The sequence below is a fragment of the Eptatretus burgeri genome, chromosome 3, assembly GCF_056783735.1.
Source record: "Eptatretus burgeri isolate ZD-2024b chromosome 3, Ebu_testis_v1, whole genome shotgun sequence".
NCBI classification, from domain to species: Eukaryota; Metazoa; Chordata; class Myxini; order Myxiniformes; family Myxinidae; genus Eptatretus; species Eptatretus burgeri.
In genome coordinates, this window is record NC_140963.1 from 117,887,834 (window position 1) to 117,910,333 (window position 22,500).

At 42.2% G+C, this 22,500-nt stretch overlaps 1 protein-coding gene across 1 annotated transcript in view; it reads left to right on the top strand.

The window, feature by feature from the left end:
* SQOR (sulfide quinone oxidoreductase) overlaps positions 1 to 22,242 on the top strand; it is a 24,103-nt gene extending 1,861 nt beyond the window's left edge. Inside the window, exons 2-9 of the mRNA XM_085875248.1 lie at positions 89 to 259; positions 753 to 806; positions 7,408 to 7,602; positions 11,800 to 12,009; positions 16,144 to 16,327; positions 16,466 to 16,533; positions 16,640 to 16,818; positions 21,818 to 22,242. Of these exons, the coding sequence (XP_085731374.1) occupies positions 89 to 259; positions 753 to 806; positions 7,408 to 7,602; positions 11,800 to 12,009; positions 16,144 to 16,327; positions 16,466 to 16,533; positions 16,640 to 16,818; positions 21,818 to 21,878 (1,122 nt within the window). The 3' untranslated portion in view covers positions 21,879 to 22,242. The remainder of the gene's footprint in view (positions 1 to 88; positions 260 to 752; positions 807 to 7,407; positions 7,603 to 11,799; positions 12,010 to 16,143; positions 16,328 to 16,465; positions 16,534 to 16,639; positions 16,819 to 21,817) is intronic.
* The last annotated feature ends 258 nt before the right edge of the window (positions 22,243 to 22,500 follow it).

The following is a 22,500-nucleotide window of genomic DNA, read 5'->3' on the forward strand; positions in this document are numbered from 1 at the left end:
ACCCCACACACTGCCTCAACAGGTGTCCGTCCCTCCTTTCCTGAACAGTTGATGCACCCCACCCTCACTCCCCCCAACACCTGAACAGGACCATTACTACCAACCACTGTGGACCTTGGTCGGGGCCGGGGCCAAGGCGCTCCACGGGTCGGGACGACCTACTGCCGGCATTATTCCACGTGGGGTGACCTGGATCAAGTCCTCTGTGACTCAGTTTGACCCAGATAACAACACCGTCCACACAGCTGATGGTCAGAAGGTGTGATAGAAGTCTGGTTGACATTTGTTTCCAAGATCTATATATATACCACTTGCACTCAAAATTTGGGCAACAGTACACAAAGTGATTATTACGAATGCAAATACGGTGTAATTAGAACAAATGTAAAACTTTTTTTTTACACGAGTTAAAAGGTCGCTAGTTAATATTGAGGAAGTCTTAACCTAGCATGGTGAGCTTTACTCTCAGATAGTTGGCTCAACCAAGCCGACCCAAATGTAATTGCGTGACACATAGGCACAGGAAGAAACCATTTGACTCCTGGTTTTTTTTCCCCCCAAGGGAGGGAAAAGAGGAAGGGGGTGTTGGGTGTTAGCTAAGCGGAGTTCAGTGAGTTTTTTTTTTTGTTTTCATCAAAAATTAATTTCACTCTTTAAGATTTAATTTGATCGAATGATTCAGTAAAATTTAACATGCATGTTAAGCTGATCATGGTGCTCTCCCTCCAACCGCCCCACCCTTATCTTTGCAGCTGACTTACAAGTATCTTGTCATCGCTTTAGGATTACAACTTAACTACAACCAGGTATAATGTGGTCATGCTTGTGGTAGTTGGCTACACAAAATTTGCACTTTGGTTTCTAAAGGCTTGTTGACATAGTATAGTTTAGTTCCAGCTTTGGCAGAGTAATTGAAAAGCAATTTATGTTTGAGTAAATTATTACCTGCAGTGTATCTCTGCTAGCAGATGTGGATGCAATGTCTAAATAGCCAGTGCTGTGTAATTCAGGTGCGTTGCTGTTGAAACAATAATCTTCTTCGTTCATATGCAGCAGAAGGTTGCGGGGGAACAACGTTGGCTGAGGGTACGGCTGTGCCATAATGCAATGCCCTCTGCTGGTTCGGGGAGGGATTAGTAATTTGTTCAGGGTGCCGGCGATAGTTCGCCTACTCTTTGCGAAGGACACCGTGGGATCTATAACATCCACCAATGAACGCTGGCAGACAGGATTCCCGTTTAACGTCCACCCGATGGACGGCACACATACTGATGAATCGCCCTGCTTGTGAAATACTGGGATGACAGTTTATAGCTGAGTTGGGATTCCAACCCAGGCTCGATAGCTTAGAGGTCACCTCTTGGCCTCCCTCTTGTGTCTGCCTCCCTCTTGGCCATCCCATCAGCTCAAAAACCAAAATGATGACTGTTTTGTACTAGAAGGTAAAAGGATTGCATAAAGCACTTGATGGTGATCAAAGGGACAGTAAAAGACTTGCAAGGCCACCACCATGCCTGTGGTGGGACCCAGCTAACACCCTAACATTGGGTGACCATTAGCCCAATGTAATTTTGTCCATTTGCCCAGTGTTAACCCTTGTCCCATCACTTTTATGTCATGTGGCTGCAGTTAGACTAACGTTGGTAGATAGACATTTCTTTTACCAATGTTGGAAATACTCTTGCAACCATTCCAGTCTTTTGCCAACATTGGACCAACATCAATGTGCTTGCTGGGAAAGGAGAAAATCCTGTGCAGCAGCCTCGTATCAGGAGATTATTGATAATGTTCAGGGATTTTTAATTCTCCCACCTCCAGAAGTGCAAGGTGGTATGCTGGAGCCTCAGCCTGCAGGTTACAGAGAAAATCAGATGATTCTCAGTTGCATAGTATTCAAACCTCTTTGCCTAATTAACCCCATATTACTTCAGGAGCAAATTATTTGTTTGAAAAATTACAAAATAAGTGCAAGAGGTTTCACCTGCATGTGATCAGTGGGTTAACTTAAAAAATTTAACTTGTCCACTTATCTAAGGAGTTTTAAGGTGAAACTCACTTGGTCAACCAACAAGGCAAACATGAAGACCAAGGAGCTTCCCAAAGAAGTCAGACATAAAGTGGTGGAGAAGCACCGTTCAGGAGAGGGTTATAAGAAAATTTCAGTCACTCATTATCCCTTTCATTTGAGTCGCTCACAGTGAAATCCATCATTAAGAAGTGGAAGACATATCGTACCACCCAGACTCTACCCAGATCAGGTCGCCCATCCAAACTCAGGGCCCTGTCACACCTTGACGTTTTAGCCAGCGTATGGCAACGTATCAAAATGTATGTAAAACGCTGGCGTACGCTGAACTATTGATGTTTTTGTCAGTTTTGGGCGTATATTAACGAGTTGGTCGTATGCATAACATATTAGTAATGGACACAGAACGTTTCGTTGTCTTCTAGATAACTTATACCAACGAATGCTTAGCCTGTTGTCGGCGTTCACAACCTATGCCCAACGATAGTCTAATTTATGCATAGCGTGGCAGCGTATCGCCGACGATCACGTGGCGTAGCCTATTAATAGGCTGCCGCTCGACGATTCAAATCATAACCGCACTAGACATCGAAGTGTCAACATCACCATCATGCCGAAGAAAACTTCGAAGAATGCTGCAAATAAGTCTCCTGGCCGTGGACGCGGACGCAAGGAGGATCCATCATCACCCACACCCTCCCCATCACGCTCACCTACTACTACTGACATGGACCTACTACTACTACTACTACTACTACTACTACTACTACTACTACTACTACTACTACTACTACTACTACTACTACGACTGATACGACTGACATAGACATCTACTCAACATGGAGTCTGGAACATTGACGGGTTCCTCCTGTGAACCCCATTTTTATATACCAATTCCCCTAAACGCTGCCAATACGCCATTATACGGTAGCTCTAAGTTAGAAACACGTTCAGTAAGTTCTGTGGTCGTCCGGAAGACGTCAATTACGTCTATATGCGTTGGAGATACGTTACACATAGGTTCAAAGCATGTTACTCGTAGGTTAGAAATAAGTTTTGGGTACGCCAAACATTACCTCGACGTGTTTCGACTTATGAGCAACTTACAAGTAACGTGTGTCAACGATCGCATAACGTGCCAACAACTTATGGCCGGCGTATGCGGAACGTGTGAGTCATACGCTGGCATACGTCAAAAATGTTTGAGCATCTATATATTAATACTGAAGGACCAATTTTGTGCTCCTCCTAGCGGTCGTGTCACGTTTTTCTCGGTACTGTGACCTGGACTGAAAGAAACTTCGTACGTGTAAGGGTGCATCGCACATCGTGGCAATAGTCAACCTTCAACTCTGAAGCAGAATAAACACTTTTCATTTTACATTCGTTTACATGGCGACGTGTGACGTCACCGCTGAGAGGCGTCAGGACGTCATGACATCATCGGTCATTCGCTGACGTCATTACGTCTGTCATCGACAGACTGTTACCGCTGAGAGGTGTAATTCCACTCTTCGAAAATAGCGTCTGCAATGTAAAACCCTCTTCTGCACATGCTGACTACCTCAGAATGTGAATTTCACACAAAAAATGTAACAAGAAACATTGTATCTTCTATATATTAATACTGAAGGACCAGTTTTGTGCTCCTCCTCGCGGTCGCGTCACGTTTTTCTCGGTACTGTGACCTGGACTGAAAGAAACTTCGTACCTGTAAGAGTGCATTGTACATAGTGGAGATAGTCAACTTTCAACTCCTGAAGCAGAATAAACACTTTTCGTTGAGACGGAGGCGAGGAGTGAAGAGACAGGGGCAGGGAGTGACGGGGGGGGGGGGCAAGGTAAGCACATTTTTGGGCGGGGGTAAGCAAATTGAAAGCGGGAGACGGGGGGAAATGGGGCAGGGGGTGAGTGGGCGGGGGCTGGGGTGAATTAGGCGGGGTTGAGTATGAGGGGTGAACAGGGGGGCGGGGGCAAGTGGGGCGGGGAATCAAGAAACGGGGGGGGGAGTGAAGAGGCGGGGCGGGCCCGGGGTAATTACATTTTTGGGCGGGGGTAAGCCATTGAAGGCGGGGGTGGGAGGCGGGGGGGGGAATGGGGAAGGGGCGGGGGATGAGTCGGCGGGGGCAACACGCCCTGTCCAGTCCATGTCCCTCGGGTGTGGGTGAGCTGGTGAGGGTGGTTGAATGAACGGAATCCGTCTGTGACGGCGTTTCGGCTAGTGCTTAAAATTTGTCGACGAGCTCGGCGTACTACGACGTATGCCAGCGTGCTTCAGCGTGCTCTTAACGTATACAAAACTTACCCATAACATATTCGACGTGTGCCAACGTATTTGCCAAATTTTTCATACGTCAGCATACGCTGGCTAAAACGTCAAGGTGTGACAGGGCCTTCAGCAGCCGGGTAAGCAGGATACTGGTTCTTGACGTCCCTGTAAATCCGGCAATGACTTTGCAAGATCTACAAGGCTCTATGTCCAAGATGGAGATCAGTGTTCATAAATCAACAATGTCCCGTTCCCTCCACAAAACTCGCCTCAAAGGGCAGGTGGTAAGAAAGAAGCTATTCCTGAAAAAGACCTATCTAAAAGCTCACATGGAGTTTGTGAAAAAGCATCTCAATGATCCTGTAGCCATGTGGATAAAAGTTTTGTGGTCTGACAAGACAAAAGTTGAACATTTTAGTTTAAATTCAGTTACATCTGGTGCAAGCCGAACACTGAACATCACCCAGTCAGCACCATCCCTACTGTCAAGCATGGTGGTGGCAGCATCATGTTATGGGACTGCTTTTCATCAGCAGGGACTGGCAAGCTTGTCAGGACAGAAGAGGCAATGGACGGTGCAAAGTACAGGAGAATCCTTGATGAAAACCTGCTCGACTTGTCCATGAATCTGAAACTGGATAGGAGATTCACATTTCAGCAGGACAATGATCCAAAACACAAAGCTAAAATCACACTAGAGTGGCTGAATAAGAAGAAAAATAAATGTTCTTGAGTGGCCCAGTCAAAGTCCTGACTTGAACACAAATTAACATTGATGGCGAGACTTGAAGATTGCAGTTCATCGACGATCCCCGTCAAACTTGGCAGAACTAGAGCAATTTTCACGTGAAGAATGGGCAAAGATTTCACCATCTCACTGTACAAATCTGGTAGAGTCTGTAGAGACCCAAAAAGACTCATAGCAGTCATTGCTGTAAAAGATGCTTCCACCAAGTACTGACCTAAGGGGTGAATACTTTTACATCCAGTGAATTTTGATTACCTCTGCCACCGAAGGTGAAGGAGGTTATGTTTTCACCCCTTTCTGTCTGTTTTTGTCTGTTTGGCTGTGTCCAGGATATCTCAAAAAGTTGTGCACGGATCCGGATGAAATTTGGTGAGCAGGTTCGGTGTTTGACAAGGACGAACTGATTCGATTTTGGTGAAGATCCGGATCCGGATCTGACGACTAGAATTTTTAAAGTGATTCTTCACCATTGAGAGAGAGGGCCAAAAATGATACACAACATGATATTTCAAAAATGTATTGGGCCCGATATGTTCTCATGGATCAGGCATTACGTGGCGGAGGTATGCGCTCTACCGAGTGCCCTTCTCGTTAACCTCCGCCATCGAAGATCGGAGGTTACCGTTTTCACCCCTTTCTGTTTGTTTGTTTGTGAACAGTATTACGGAAAAAACTCCTCGCCGGATTTCGATGAAACTTGGTGGGGGGATTAGGTCTGGTGCAAGGATCATGCCATTAGATTTTGGACTTAGTCCAAAATCTAATATGGCCGCTATGGCGGCCATTTTGAAAAAATATTTGAATTTTTTTTCTTTTTTTTTGCATTTCTACATGTTTTAAGTGATTTCCAACAAAAAACATGCCAAAATTATAATTGCGGCTGATTTTGGAACTTCAGGTGGATATACCCACGTAAATAAATTTCTGTCTCAAGGAATCGAGTTATGACGAATGAATTGAGTATGTAAAAGTTAAAAGGGAAAGTTGCAAACTATAACTCTGTGAGCACTGTTGACGTCAAATTGAATGAATATGATATAAGGTTCACTTGAGTGACCGAGCAGTATTGGCGGCGGAGGTTTTGCACTCTACCGAGTGCTCCCCCTCTAGTTTGTACATGTTTTTTGCCGGTATTCCTGACATGTAACTTCCTTCAACTATAACAGTGTTTTGTTTGATCTCTTCAGTCATGAACAAATATGTTAATTTGGAAAAATTTGTTTCTGCATAATTCATTTAAATGTGGCATTATTGGTAGGGGGGTGAATACTTTTACAGGCCACTGTATATTCCATTGCACTGCAAACAAAAGCAAAAGCTCTGCAGGTTGCAAGCTGATGAGTGGTGCCAAGGAAGGACAACTTTGTGAAGTATGTCATCTGCATCTGGCCTTTGACATCTCATTAATTGGAGATGTGGTCTCCCCAGCAGTGGTTGATCAGACAAGGTGAGGCACAGAAGGTCAATGGAGTCTACCTCAACAAAAAGCTGTTTACAGAAGAAGAAAGTAATATTTTCAAGCTTTTCTTTTCTGTGAGATATCGTTTAAGGACAGTTTCCAGGAGGTGGATATATATATATATATATATATATATATATATATATATATATATATATATATATATATATATATATATATATATATATATATATATATATTTTTTTAATCAAGTTCATCTCTGAAGGAGGTGGAAAGCTTATTGATATAAAATAATAGTCGTTTTTGACAATGACCTGTGAAAATATTCAGAAAAGATGTGAAACTAAAAATTCTCTTATCTCAGCTGAATCACTGATGTTCAACAGGGTTGATTTGAAGTGCAAGTTTGAACATGTGTGGAATGAAAAAAAAATGTTCCAGTAAAAGCAAGACCGCTCTTGCTGTCGCATGAGAACTTGTCCTTTGTTTTCTCCAGAGATAACTCGTAAAATAACTTGTTCGGAAATCTCAACTGAAACATCACAGATATTCATCAGACCCCGAGCTCAAATAAACCGGAGGGACGCTCCTCCCCTCCTCTCTTAAAATTCCCCTCTCGTGATGCCCCCGACTCATCTGAGTCAGGCTGCTCCTCACACCCGTTAAAGGATGAAGACGACACAAACTTTAAATTGTTTTGGTGTGATTTTGCACCATTAAATGCACCTTTTTATTCCATATTGGTGCATTTGGAGCACACTTGAAATCTTATCTTTGCTCTCTGCCATCTTTGGAGGCAGGTGCAAGTGTTTGTATTGGAAGACTGCATTAAACTTTATTACTTTCCATTCCATGAGTCCAAATAAACATGAACATTTTTAATGTATTTACTTTTGCTATGTTGCTTTTCCTCGCCCATCCACCCCCCTCCTCCCACGTTTCAGATTAAAGGTCTTCCAGAGGGCTTTGAGTGTCCAGGAATCGGATCAAACTACTCCAACAAACATGTGATGAAAACGTGGCAAGCAATGCAAGACTTCAAGAGTGGAAATGCCATCTTTACGTTCCCAAACACACCTGTAAAGTGTGCCGGGGCACCACAGAAAATAATGTACCTTACCGACGATTACTTCCGCAAGGTGATGTACGCAGCTATTGCAGCAATTTGCCGTCCATCTTGTACACGTACGCAGACGTGACCGGATTGAACCACACACGGACTACCCCATCAATTCCCCCATCACTTCCTTATGTCTCATTCGAACCGGCTTCTCCTTTTCTCCGCACTTACTCTCCTTCCTCCGCCTTCCTTTTTGAAATTTATCATTTTCTCAATTCAGCTCTCCCAATACACGATAAATAGTATATGGCCTCCAATAGTGGTGAATGATAGTTATGAGATGCTTTTAATAATAGAGTTTCACTTTGATTCAATTATGGATTATATTTTATGATGATGCAGCACTTTTCAACTGGTGAATGAGATCATATAAGTTCTGAGTCATGATGCAAAAAGTCTTATAATTATGATATTTCTAATATTCTTTCGAGTGGTGTAGGAGCTTGGTCACAGCACCCCTCACCATAAACTGCAAGCCTGGTATTGGCTCAGTGGTTAGGGTGGTGGCTTGGGATCCTAGGGTCCTGAGTTCAAGCCCCGTCGGCTGCTGAATTAATACACCAGGGGGTTGACTCAGCCTGTCATCCTTCCGAGGTCGGCGAAATGAGTACCAGTTCCAGTGTGTGTACTGGTAGGGTGGCACTGCATCAGCGACGCAGTCGCGCTTCAAGAAATTATAGCTACCCCGGCAGTTAAGCTGCAATACGACCACCACCACTATAAACTGCTGTGTTCCTGATGTAATTGGATCAGGTTTGAATTGCCTTTATTTCAGTACCAGCAGGGGTGATGCATCACATGATGTCGTATTTTCGACGAGACGTAAATGCAGTTGTCGTGTTTATAATGTGAAGGTGTACTTGTGGCTTTAGGCCTTTGCATGTGCATGCAATGGCAACATTTCCCTGTACAGTATTGATCAAATGTGGGGTTATTCACCTGACCTCATTTCTGGCCTCAGAAGCCTTACTAACTGAAAGTGAGGTTTTTAACAGGATGTTGTTATGATGATGATACATTATTTCTTAATTCTAGTTTTATTATTATTATTATTATTACTACCGCGCACACACAAAGCGAAAAGCATGGTTAAGCAATTGGTTCACTTTGCTGTCTGTCTGTCTGACGACAAACATCAGTTTATTATCAAGGAACAGCTTCTTTCAATTGAATGTTATATTCTGAACCCAAATTGGAAAATAAACCTGCAGTTTAGCAGTACTTCTGCTCTGAATTCTTCCTGATGACACATGCACGGAAATGATAAAAATAGGACCGCTGGACCTGTGTCTTACCTGGGCCCTGGCCTAATGTTGTAATCTGAATTTGGTAGCATTCTGACTGGTGGGTTTGGAGAAGATCTTTGAAGAAATGTACTAAGTCGGCCATTTTCACTGACTTTAAGTCACGTGACCAGAACAAGCTTTGCAGCTCCTGTCACCAGTCAAGAGAGGAACGTCGCTGCCAAATTTCAGCCGGATCGGCCCAGCGGTTTGGCTGGAGAAATCAAAATAGGAGAAGGACGGTGTGTGATGACAGCACTTTATCTAGAATTTGAATTCCAGATAAGCTGATAACCATTCCTTTCATGCCATGAGACGCATATGGCTGCTTTAGGTGGTTTAATTTGGTTAAGGAGTACAGTCCGAGACGGAGCGCCACTCCGATGCAGGATACTCAAAGGACTGATGACCCCAGTAAGCTGGTACTCATTTTGCCGACCTCGGAAGGACGACAGGCTGAGTCAACGCACCTGGTGTTATTTCAACGGAAAGACAGAGCCTCAAACTCAGGATGCTGAGATCTTAAGCCAGACACCTTAACTGTTAAGCCAACACCAGGCTTCGTGCGCAGAGAGGAGTGAGATCTATTTATTTATTTTTTTCACTTGGTCTGCCTGTCTGGCAGTCAAACAAAATTGTAAATAATTCCAAACAGGAAACTTACTATTTTCAAAGATGTCAAAGGACACAAACATCAGGCACAAAGAACTAATAGTGGGGCAACTTAGCTAAATATAGCATAACAATTGTGCATTTTGTGAGGAAAGCACCAAATTTGGCACACTAATAGCCAATCATATTATGAACAGATTTGGATATTGGGCCATCTCAAATTCAGCCGCTGATGGCTGTGGCAGCCATTTTCCACTGCCATCAAAAATTTTGAGGTGGCCCAATATCTAAATCTGTTCATAATATGATAGGTTACTAGTGTGCCAAATTTGGTGCTTTCCTCACAAAATGCACAATTGTTATGCTAAGTTGCCCCACTATAATGTAACATGTTCAATAAGGTGGTGTAAAGGCGCTGTCACACTTTGACGATTTAGCTAGCAATGGCAACATATAAAAATGTATGTAAAACGTTGGCGTACGCTGAAATTTTGATGTTTTTTTCAAGTTTTGGTCGTAATCATAACGTGTTGGTCGTATGGATAACATGTTAGTAACGGGCACAGAACGTTTCGTTGTCTTATAGATAACTTGTACCAACGAATGCTTACCCTGTTGTCGGCGTTCACAACCTATGTCCAACGATAGTTTAACTTGGGCATAGCGCTGCACGTTTCGCCGACGAACTCGTGGTGTAGCCTGTTAAAAACCTGCCGCACGCCGATTTAAATCATAACCGCCTGAAAATTGAAAGTGTCAACCATGCAGTCACACCTTGACGATTTAGCCAGCGTATGCCGACCTATGAAAAATTTGCTGAACCAAGCTGGCACACGTCGAATATGGTATGGGTAAGTTGTGTATACGTTAAGAGCATGCTGAAAAACTATGAAGTATGCTGTCATATTTCGTGGTACGTCTCGTACGTCGTGAAATTTCTAGCATGCTGAAAATTTACCGTATGGCTGACACGTTCCGCTACGCTGGGAATAAGTTGTTGGCACGATATGCGATCGTTGACACGTCGACACAAGTTCCTTGTAAGTTACTCATAAGTCGAAACACGTCGAGGTAATGTTTAGCACACCCGAAACTTATTTTCTCTATCAAGGCACATTTTCTTTTTTTTCTCCTTGGCTCCGTGAAGGCACGTGACGAAATATCTGTTGTTGTTGTTGTTGTGTTTTTTTTTGTTTTTTTTTTTTTTTCCAAGTCTATTACTAATTTTAAAATATATTCGGACATTTGCTTTTAAGTTTCGACGTCGACGTGACAATATCCTCAAACAGAAAATATTCACAGAGGAGGAACTAAGAATAAGACGAGCAAACTGAAGAGGCAATCGGACGTGACGTAACGGCATGTGACGAAATATCGGAAGTTATTGTTGTTTTTTTTGTTTTTTTTTTTAACGCTGCCAATACGCCATTATACGGTAGCTGTAAATTAGAAACACGTTCAGTAAGTTCTGTGGTCGGCCGGAAGACGTCAATCAAATACGTCAATATGCGTTGGAGGTACGTTACACATAGGTTCAAAGCACGTTACTCAGGTTAGAAATAAGTTTTGGGTACGCTAAGCATTACCTCGACGTGTTTCGACTTATGAGTAACTTACAAGTAACGTGTGTCAACGATCGCATAACGTGCCTACAACTTATGGCCAGCGTAGCGGAACGTGTGAGTCATACGCCGGCATATGTCGTAAAATTTCAAGCATGCTAAAATTTGAGGACAACCGCAAAGTACAACGATGAAAGCCAGCGTACTACGACGTATGGCAGTGTTTTTCAGCGTGCTCTTAATGTATACAAAACTTACCCATAACGTATTCGACGTGTGCTGGCGTTTGAGACAAATTTTTCATAAGTCGGCATATGCTGGCTAAATCGTCAAGGTGTGACAGCGCCTTAAGAGACGCTGCACCAACGCCGGTAAACTTCTGAATTTTTTTTTTTTTTGACAACCTTTAAAATCTTCATTTTATTTCAATTGAATTAAATACTTGAACACTGTGGAGCAGAAATTGTGTTTTTGGAACTTTCAAAACCCTTCTGTTTAGCAGTACTTGGACAAAATATTACAGCATTTTCCGTCATCACAACCAATCAAAGCTGCCACTCGCAGACCCCGCCCATGTCCTTGCTTCTCAAGACTGTGTGGGGTTAGGCATTGAATGAACTCTCTTGTTGTGAACTGTGATGAGTGCAAATACTCAGACATAAGTGTTTATATGAAGCATTTCAAAAATATCTTTGAAAATGCATTGTGTGGTTGGATGTAACTTATTGTAGAATACGTTATATATTTTGTTGTTTATAGGTCGGAAAACGAAAAGATGCAAATGTGATGTTGAATTCCTCTCTCGGGGTGATTTTCGCTGTAAAGAAGTATGCGAATGCTCTGCTGCGCATCATTGAAAAGAGGGACATCAATTTGAACTTTCGCCACAACTTGGTGGAGGTCCGTGCTGACCGCCAGGAGGCAGTCTTCGAGAAGCTGGACTCTCCCGGAGAGACCGTGACATTCCAGGTAAATGTGAGCTGCGATTTCGCTGCCATTGTATCTGTAAAGCTTTCTCTGCTTCGGGGGGGGGGGCGGGGGGGGTGGGGAAGCCGGACGGCAGTGCTTATGATTAAACAGGTTTTTATTTACAATGAAATATGATTTTCAGGGGAAGAGGAAAGACAAGGACAATCGATGAATAAAGGTACAGATCATGCGGTCAAAAGACATGGAAAGAATAAAAGGGGAAGAAGGAACAGGCAAAGTTATGTACAACTAGAATGGCACGCGGTGGAGCGCGTACCTCCGCCGGGCTGAACAGTTTACGTTCTGTATCGTCCCACTGATAGGCCGGATCTGCATTCAGACTTGAACCAACAATCGAATGGGCTTGTTCTTGTCACAAAACTAACTCATCGACCAAGTTTTGTCATAACCCGTCCAGAAGGTTTTGAGATATCATGCTATACAGAACTGTCGGACCTCGGCATTCGTGGGGGATACGTTCCTGAAAAATTCCGCGAATGTCAAATCCGCGAATGTCGGGGCATTGTTTCAATGGTTAAAAAAAGTGGATAGGTTCCCAGTGGTTCGTGATTCAAAAGGAAAAATCAAAAATCCCTTGAAGAACCGCGAATAGGTGAAGCACAGGGCCGTGAATGGAGAAGCGGTCATATATTATGAGCTGCGAATACGTGGGGTCGGCATCCGACAGTCTGTCTTTTTTGGCCCCATCTCTCAATGGTGAAGAATCACTTTAAAAATTCAAGGATCCGGATCTGGATCTTCAGCAAAAGCTAATCGATTCATCCTTGGCACATACCCAAACACTGTCCACCAAGTTTTGTCCAAATACATCCATAACCTTTTGATATATCCTGCTCACAGAGAGACAGACAGACAAACAGCGGTGAAAACGTAACCTTCATCCACCTTTGGTGGCAGAGGTAATGAAAACTAAATATAACTGACCAATGGTGCCGACCACTGTATTCACATGATGACCAAAGTGGAATAGAACAGGCGAGGACTTGGGCAGGCACAAGTTGATTGTTTACCCCTCTGGCCGTTTACCTGCACCGGTTCGTGGCCTTTTACTGATGAGACAGGAAAACTTCCACGTGCAATTGATTTGATATATTTTTCAAATTCACTTTATGGTACTTCCAGTGGACCTATGCACATTGTGTAGTTAGCACATCTCTGTTATTGGGAGCAAGGTAACCAAATCTCTTAATGAGTATACTCTAGTTTGAAATTTTGTCAATTCCATGAAAATTATTCTGTCGAAAGTGTTGAATCTGTGCACTTTTGTCTCTCGTTAATGAGAAGGCCCATCCCATATGGGTACTATCTGTTTAGTATAGATTGAGAGAATGGTATAGACTAGTAATTTTCTTACACCTGTCTTCAATGTCTCTTGTATTTTCCTTGAACTTTAGCTCTACATCCCATAATGATTAACATTGGTATTATAAATATGTAATATATGATAAGATTATGTGTCCATGGCAAAAGCACAAAGTCCAACTTGTGATGTATGACATTTTTCATCCAAAAGAGTGTAGATGAGTCGGGCAAGACAGCTTTGGCGTGCTCCGTGATGCGGCAGCCCATGATGTTTTAGTTTGTGGTCGAATACTGTATATTTAACCTTGCAGGAAAATGAAGGTAAGTATGCTATTCAGTGAGCCCCCTACCCACTGCACTTTATTAATTTTGCCCCCAAAAATGACGCCATGGTTCTCTTCCGCTTCTCATTCTTACTTTTATTTTTTTCTTATCCATCATCTTTAAACGTAACCAATATTTTCCTTCTCAGGAAAAAATAGAGGTCTCGTCTCTCATCCATATTTATCACCTCCAAACTCTCACTTCCCTCACCATGTACTGCTGAATGAAATGTGGAATGAAATTTCCACACTATGTGGTGTGGAAAATGGATGCAGACCAGAGTGTAGAAGAAAATAACACGCATCCGACAACAATTGTATGTACCCTTACAACGCATATCTGCTTACATGTACACAGGATACTTAATTCAGCAAAATGCTATAAAATAACTAGTTACACTATGAGAGTGACTCTCTTACGCCCCAGAAGCCAGAACCGCAACAGTATATTCCTGTTCGATGTGTTTTCCCACGCTGCAGCTGGCAGTTGTCTGTATTAAGCTGGTGTCACAATTGGTGGGACATTCATATCGAACTATGGCTCAGGATTCTCATGCCGTGAAGAACCTGGCTAGATGGTCACCTTGTCTACTACCACTTTGTCTATCAATCAATCAGTCAGGATGCTGAAATGCTGAGATTCAAGTGCCATGAAATGAACATGTTGCTATTGTTGAAAAGGGATTGTGCCCTACATGGTCCACAGTGCCGGTAGAGGACACTCCAATTCGCAACTTATTTGTAACAACTACTTGATTTTCATTGTGTGTTTGTACATCACATTAGGGAGGATCTGTGGACAAGTGCAGTACTCTTGTATAATCTGCAAATTACAACTTCAAACATCTTGTCAATCCATCCGCATTGTCAAAAGCTTCTGAAAGCACGAACCCTGAATCTGCATCACGGATCAGTTGAACATATTCCCCTTTTGTGTTGATCTGAAGACCTGGGACACGTGCTAGAAGCTTCTCCTTCAATCAAGTTGAACAAACCCTTCCTCCTCTGGTTTCCAAGCTGCTCGACACATGCCGTTCAGCTTCACCAAAGTAGCTAACTTCAATAATGAGATATCCATCTCATCTATTTCTTCAATGTACATAACAAGTTCAGCAGTTGCAATCCAGTCTTATTGAGAAGGTTGACCTTCGAGTGACTGGTGACTCTCCATGACTGTCAGTCATATAATGATACCAAGCACGATTTCATTTGAATGGCAGTCACATCACCTGCACTTGGTTTAACCAATAAGCTGGTGTTACTGACTGAGATGGAAGCTGATCTGAATCTAAAATCAAGGTCTAAAGTATTAACTTGATGTGATTCTTCAGGTTTCCCAGCTTCCTCGCAGAAGAAGGACTCGGATTCTTCCGTCTGAGCATCATTGTTGTAAGACCTGCTTTTATGTTTCGTTATGCAAACGCCACTTTTTTTTCTCGAGTCAACATGTTTTCTCTTTTGGAGATGCTTAACTTGATTTTGTTGTTGTCGGCTCAAAGTGTCATGTGCCTTTACGGTTTGTCAGCGTGGTACTAAGCCCAACAACCTCATCCAGGCGATCAAGTTTCAGGGAGTTTGGTCACTGCCCCAACTGATGAAAATTGTTTCAGTCATCTGCAAGAGTATTTGTACGCTGAACCAATGTCCTTGCATTTTGATTCAGCTGGATATACCAAGTCTGTCATTCCTGGATTCCTGGCAGAAGATTCACAGCGGCTCGTGTATATTCACCTCTTTTGAAGAGCAATGACATTCACGCCTATCGGCATCCGTTGTAATGTCTTGTATATAACACCACCACTCGGGTGTGATAGTTGTTAGTAGTCACTTCTACTGCAACTTGAAACCCACAGGGGAGTAAGTCTGTTAAATAATTCAACCCTAACCTTATGCACTGTAAAACATACTATCTATGGACTTGTTATACTTGACCTGATCTATACAGCATTTTTGGATCTCCTCATATAAAAGGACTCAAATCTATTTCACAGTTAGGTCAACATTTTAAGCCATCTTGCATCTGAATTTGCAAAATTTCTGAAATTATACCCAAAGAAAACCTTCACTGGGTATAGTGCCCGGTGTGGTGAGCCCCACTATGGGAGGTGATTATAAAACGCCAGGGGGCGCTGATCAATTGGCATGAAATCACAACGTGTTCAGCACCTCATGTACAGCATTATAATTTAATCTGCAAAGTTTCACAATTGCAGAGAAGGTGCACAATGTTTGTGCTTATCTGCTGAACTTAAAATATCGTAAACCACAATCTTGTCCGTATTAATATCTTGCTAACCCATCGAAAATGGTATGGTTACTAGTCTGACAGGTTAGGTAATTTCTCCCATGATTAAAGGACTTTTTGAGTGTGCATTAAAGTCATCGAAACCAAAATTGAACAAGTTGTTATTTTTTGGTCTCACATTGTTCATAAAGGTAGAGTGGTATAACACTTATATGAGACGATTATGCTTCCTTACCCTCCTAGTATGAGATGATGCACGTGACCCCGCCGATGGGACCTCCAGATGTTTTGCTGGGCAGCCCTGTGGCAGACAGTGCTGGGTGGGTGGATGTAAACAAGTACACTCTGCAACACACCCGCTACCCCAATGTGTTTGGCATCGGTGATTGTACGAATATTCCAACGTCAAAGACAGCCGCAGCAGTTGGTAAAGGCATCATAGACAACTCGCTACACATTATGGCTATACTGTGCCCCTGCCTCTCCATCACGCCGCCTTACCTTCTCGCCCATACATTACATCATGTTTGTGCAAATGAGTGATTGGCTGGCTCCTGCATTTCAGCGGCCCAGTCTGGTGTGCTGGACAAGACAATGACAGCTATCATACATGGGAAGAAATCGACGAAAAAGGTAGGTCCTGTTGTTTTAACGATGTTACCCCAGGGTTTCCAAACTATAATCCACATTTCATTTGGCAATGTGATTGTTTATCTGTTGTTGTCAAACGTATGTACAGTACGATGGCTACACATCTTGCCCGCTGATCACCAGCTATCGTACCTGCATCCTGGCGGAGTTTGATTTTAACGCTGAGCCACTGGAGACATTCCCCATAGACCAGAGCAAGGAGCGACGCACCATGTTCCATATGAAGGCTGACCTCATGCCTGTGCTCTACTGGAACTTCATGTTGAAGTAGGGGAATTACTGAAGCAACACAACAATCATTACCTCCTCCACCAAGGGTGGATAGAGGTTATGTTTTCCCCACTGTTTGTCTGTCTGTGTTTATTTTTTTGTTTTTTACTGTGAGTAGGATATCTCAAAAAGTTATGGATGGATTCAGACAAAACTTTGTGGACAGGTTCGGTGTGTGACAAGGAAGAATTGATTCAATTTTGTTAAAGAGCCGGATCTGGAAAAGTTTTTATTTTTTTTATTTCTCAAGTGATTCTTCACCATTGATAGGGCCAAAAATGATATCTCAAACGGTTATTGACTGATTTGGATGAAACTTGCTGGATGAGTTGGATAGGTGAAAAGAACAAGCTGATTTATATATTGGTAAAGGTACGGCTGTACTGATGCAGATCCAGCCTATGAGTGGGCTACAAAATTTAAATTGTTCAGCCTGGCAGAGATATGCGCTCTCCTGCGTGCCGTTCTAGTTACTCTGCATACACGAAGCGAAAAGCAGGATTAAGCATTTGGTTAATGTCTGTCTGTCGGTCCATCCATCTTATCAGTTTCTGATCAATGAACAGCTCATTTAAATTGAATATTATATTTTGAACATGAAAAGAAAGCCAAGTCTTCAGTTTACTGTATATTGCCTCTGAATATACGGTAAACGGCAGACACGCCACGGACCTCCACACAATTGCACGTGCGCAGAGAGGAGTGAGGTCATATTTTTATTCTGGCAGTCAAACAAAATTGAAAATCATTCCAAACAGTTAACCTACTGTTTTTAAGGACATCATAATGGACACATACAATAGGCACAAAAAACTAATGTGATGTGTTAGATCAGGTGGTGTAATCGCCGCTGGAGAAAGTGGTGGTAAAACCCGGAATTAATTAATACGCTTTTAAACCTCTTTAAATCTTTATTTAAATTGCATTATATGCTTGAAGACTGAAGAACACAAATTGCCCTCATACGTCCAAAAACCATGCGATTTATATAGAGGGCGTGGCATGTGGGAGCGTGCACCGAGTGAAGAAGAGGGTGCCAATATGACTGTGCGATGCCGATTGAAACTGCGTTCTATGGTAATCAATCCAGCCTCCATATCCGAAATTGCGACTCAGCGTCTTATTACAGTGTATAAGGGTGGTTGGTGCATCAGACTGCTTCAGTTGCGCTAAACTTCTGAATTATATTTTTTTTAACGATCTCTAAAATCATTCTTTTATTTTAATTGAAGTACAAGAAGGCCAAGCATGGTGTTGGCTTAGCAGTTAAGGTGGCTGGCTTGGGACCTTAAAGTCCTAAGTTTTGAGACCTTGTCTGCCATTGAATTAATACCAGGTGGGGTTGACTCAGCCTGTCATCCTTCTGAGGTCAGAAAAATGAGTACCAGTGTACTGGGGTATTGACCATTTGGGGTAACCTGCGGCGGAGTGGCGACCCGTCCAGGACTGTACTCCTTGCCAACAAAACTGCCTCGGAAGTCCATTGTGCCTTTACGACACGGAAGGAATGGTATTATTATGATTATTACAAGAGGGCCATATGCTGTTTGTGCATTTCTCCTTCGTGGATTCAGGAGAAAACAAGTCTAAGTCCTTCTTGGATTCACTCGATCGTGATAAATTTATTGAGGCAATGTTTGTGGATTTATGCACCTAATTGATGAAATGGGCCGTGAACACAATAACCCCCTCAAACTCTTTAACATCATAATCGCCATAATCTCCATCAACTCATCTTTATCGTCACCATCACATTATTGGATCAAGTTTATCATCATTATTATTAAAGGTAAGTTTCATGATATTAATAACTCAAGAAAAGAAACTTTTTATTTTACATTCTTAACAGGTGTTGATCGGCTAACTACACTCGCCTCTCCACACGTCGTGACGTAGATTGACGTCACAGATTTGCTGTGTTGACATGATTTACACCAATCATAATCCAAACATTTCTTTTCTACAAATTTATTTGTAATATTGGTGATATATGTACTGTATTTATTTCAAATTCATTTGTAATATAAAAAGGTCCAAGTGGTCAAAATGGTCAAGGGTCTAAGCTGTCTTATCTGTCTGAAGGGTTCATGATGTTAAGGTCGAAGGAGTCTTATGGGTCCTCATGGACTTTTAGGTCATCTCGGTCTTTCGATTCCTCAGGGTCTTTTTGGTCTTTGGGATCTTTTGGGTATTTTTGGTCATCTGGGTCTTTTGGGTTTTCAAAGACTATTTTGGTCTTTGGGGTCCTCATGGACTTTTGGGTGATCTGGGTCATCGAAGTCTTTTGGGTCATTGGGTTCCATATAATTCAAACTTCCATACACCCGAGCGGCCGAATTTATCTCCAGGGAGCACAGGGTCGGGGAGCAGAAAGTCCAAAGAGTTCAAAGTTTAGAGTTCAGGGTTCAAATGGTTAATACGTATACAGTCACACGGCTTCACAGACTGACTGACTGATGGAAGGATGGCTTCACGGATAGACTGTGCTGTATATATATATATATAGCGAAATGGAGATTGTTGATCCGCTGTGGCGACCCCTAACGGGAGCAAGCCGGAAGAGGAGGAAGAAGAAGATATATATATATATTTATATATATATATATATATATATACATATGCCTGGTATTGGCCTAATGGTTAAGGTTGCTGCCTTAAGATCAGGTCAGGTCAGGTATGGGAGCATGTGCCAGAACAGCACGTCGCTGCGATCTTATGGTCTTGAATTTGAGCCCCTGTTGTGCCGTTAAATAACATCTAGTGAGTCGACTGATCATGTCATCTTTCTGAGGTGGGCAAAATGAGTACCAGCTTACTGGAAACAGGGGGAACTTCATCAGCAGCACAGCTGCACTCCCAGCAGTGATGCAACCAGAAGCCACAGGCTGCATAATAATAATTCATAAAAATAATAATAACTCAAGAAAATAAACTACTGTATTTTATGTTCTTAATAACTTTTTTATTCATGAAAATAAATATCACAAAAACAATGCACAAACATGTTAATAAGGGGACAGTTTAGACAAATTTTAAAGCTGAAGTCTCTAAACCTATTTTCCCCATTACCCCCTAAGTTTGGGGATTTGTGGTTCATGGGAATTTTCAAGAATGTAACCCCAGCGAACCACAAGGCCCTCCTCTATCAATTTGAACACTATGTGGGGCATTGTATTCTATGAGCTCTCTCGTTATTGATATCAATGATGGCAAGTGACCCAGATTTCATGGTACGGGTTTGACCCGTTTTGTTTGTGAAAACCCGCAGACTCGTATTAATATGACCAAAACCCGTATTGGATGGAAAGTAAAGGTCAGTTTTAAAAACTCTGTTTCACTTCCATTCCACTCGCAAGGACTGATGCACAGACAGATATAAACTTGTAGTTGAAATGCAAGGTATCACTGGTGTTGAGTCAAACAGGTGCTTGACGTCATGGGCTTTCCCTCTCTGAAGGCAGCGTTGACATCCTCCAGGATGCTGTACACAGTATCACGTCACTTCCGATTACAGCGATCATGTTTCCGTCACTACGAGTCAATCGATCTGTGATTTCCAATTCGCTCTTCCACTTTTTGGTGATATTTGTCAGTCTTTTCGAGTACATACTTTAAATGGCAGGATTTGATTTGATTTGGATTGTTTTCATTCATACAAGGTGTCCACAAATTACCAAATTTAAACTGTAATGAAAACAAGCTCGAATGAACTAAGATCCTCGTCCTCTTAATGATGACGTCATAAAAACGAATATGACGTCATTGTGATGTATCCGGTTTGCGATAAATTATCTGTGCTAATGCCCAGCTTGATTGCCGCAAACAAAATTCAAACAGCTTGCCTAGTTTTGGAGATAATGGTATAGGCGATTTCCATTAGCGGCGATATTATGACGTCAACTTTTTTCCTAGGAAGAATTTCCAAAATCGGAGATGGTTACTGTCTGTGCAGGGTATTTTTACATATATATGCCAAGTTTCAGGAAGTTTCAATGAAAACTGTAGGCTGTGAAACAAACTAGTTTTGGAGATAATGGTATAGGCGATTTCCATGAGCGGAGATATTATGACGTCAACTTTTTTCTCGGAAGAATTTCCAAAATCGGAGATGGTTACTGTCTGTGCAGGGTATTTCTACATATATATGCCAAGTTTCAGGAAGTTTCGATGAAAACTGTAGGCTGTGAAACAAAAAAGTCCACAAGAACAACAACGTGAGTAAGACTTCGAGATCCTCCACAGGGATCTAAAAAAATGAAGTAGGATACATGATACCATCTCATGACAAAGACCAACAGAGCTGCAGGTACAGTGCAGTATCCCGTCCTATTCCATTGGCTGGAGGGCAGTATCTCATTTCATTGTTTATTACCGTTTGAATTTTGAATGGTAATTGGTGCCATGAGATATCGTTTATGTTGTTGATTCATTTGCAGCCTGTGCCTGCTGGTTGCATCATTTTTATGGAAGCACGGTTGTGCCGCTGATGCAGTGCCCCTGTTACCAGTAAGGTGATACTCATTTTGCCGACCTCAGTTGGATGACAGGCTGAGCCAACCCACCTGGTGTTATTTCAACTCTCCCGAGTGCTCCCCCTCTAGTTACAGTCTGTGAAAGACACAACCGCTCGCTACTAAACGCATTGTCCACTGCGAATACACAGGCTCAGTCAGAATGAACTCTGAGGTTCATGATGACCAGTATACCACAAGATTATCATTTTGTAAACACTATACTGTATGTAAACACAAAACTGAGAAGAGTATAAACTCATTTTAATTTAAATAGAATTTCCATTATTTGTGCGAAGTTTTTCTGCAAAACGTTAGCAAATATCTATCCCTCAACAACAAATTTCAACGAAACATGGCGACTCATTTCCCTGCTGACAAATACATAGATTGATCAATGATGGCAACTCTATTTACTTTAAATTTCACAATAATGTTTCTATTGCTTGCTTCCTTGGAATTTTAACATTTCCTTTGTGTTTCAGGGGCTTTTGGGGTGGACCTGAGCCATATCGCAAAATAATGGGCCTTGGCCTGCGGAAGTAAGGCTGGCTCGATGGCACAAGACGGGACAGGCGCAACCTATATTGCTTTCACCACTGAAGCTCTTTTCAAAGCATCCCTCAATATATTTAATTCTCTGTTCATTCTTTGCCTTAAATAGCTTACGTGCCTTTTTATTTACTGTTTCCTCCACTTTGTATTGTCATCCGTTTGACCTTGTTTTACCAATCATATTTTGAATTGATCATTTCAAACTTTTGACCTTTAGGATTATTAGCCTCGCACATCGTGGGATTTGTTGGATGGAGTTCTATTTGAATGAGATTTTTGATTTTTTGCATTTATCAGGTTTATGATTTACAATTTATTACTGTCCTGGCATTAAATTATTGCTCCTTTCAAAGCATCCCTTCTGGGCTTGCTTGCATTCTTTTGAGGCACTACACATACATATATTGTTACGGATTTGGAAGCCTTTTGCACACAAACAGACAGCAGTCCCTAAGCTTAGTTATTTCGATAAGTATGTGTATAGTTAGATTCCTCCCTGTGTTTAATGGGAATTTCATGTGTGTGCTCTGGGTTATTTTATAGTCAGGTCTTTTTACATCTTAAATCCCCCAACAACCCTCCAAAGGAGTCGACGGCAACAGCCCCCCTCTGC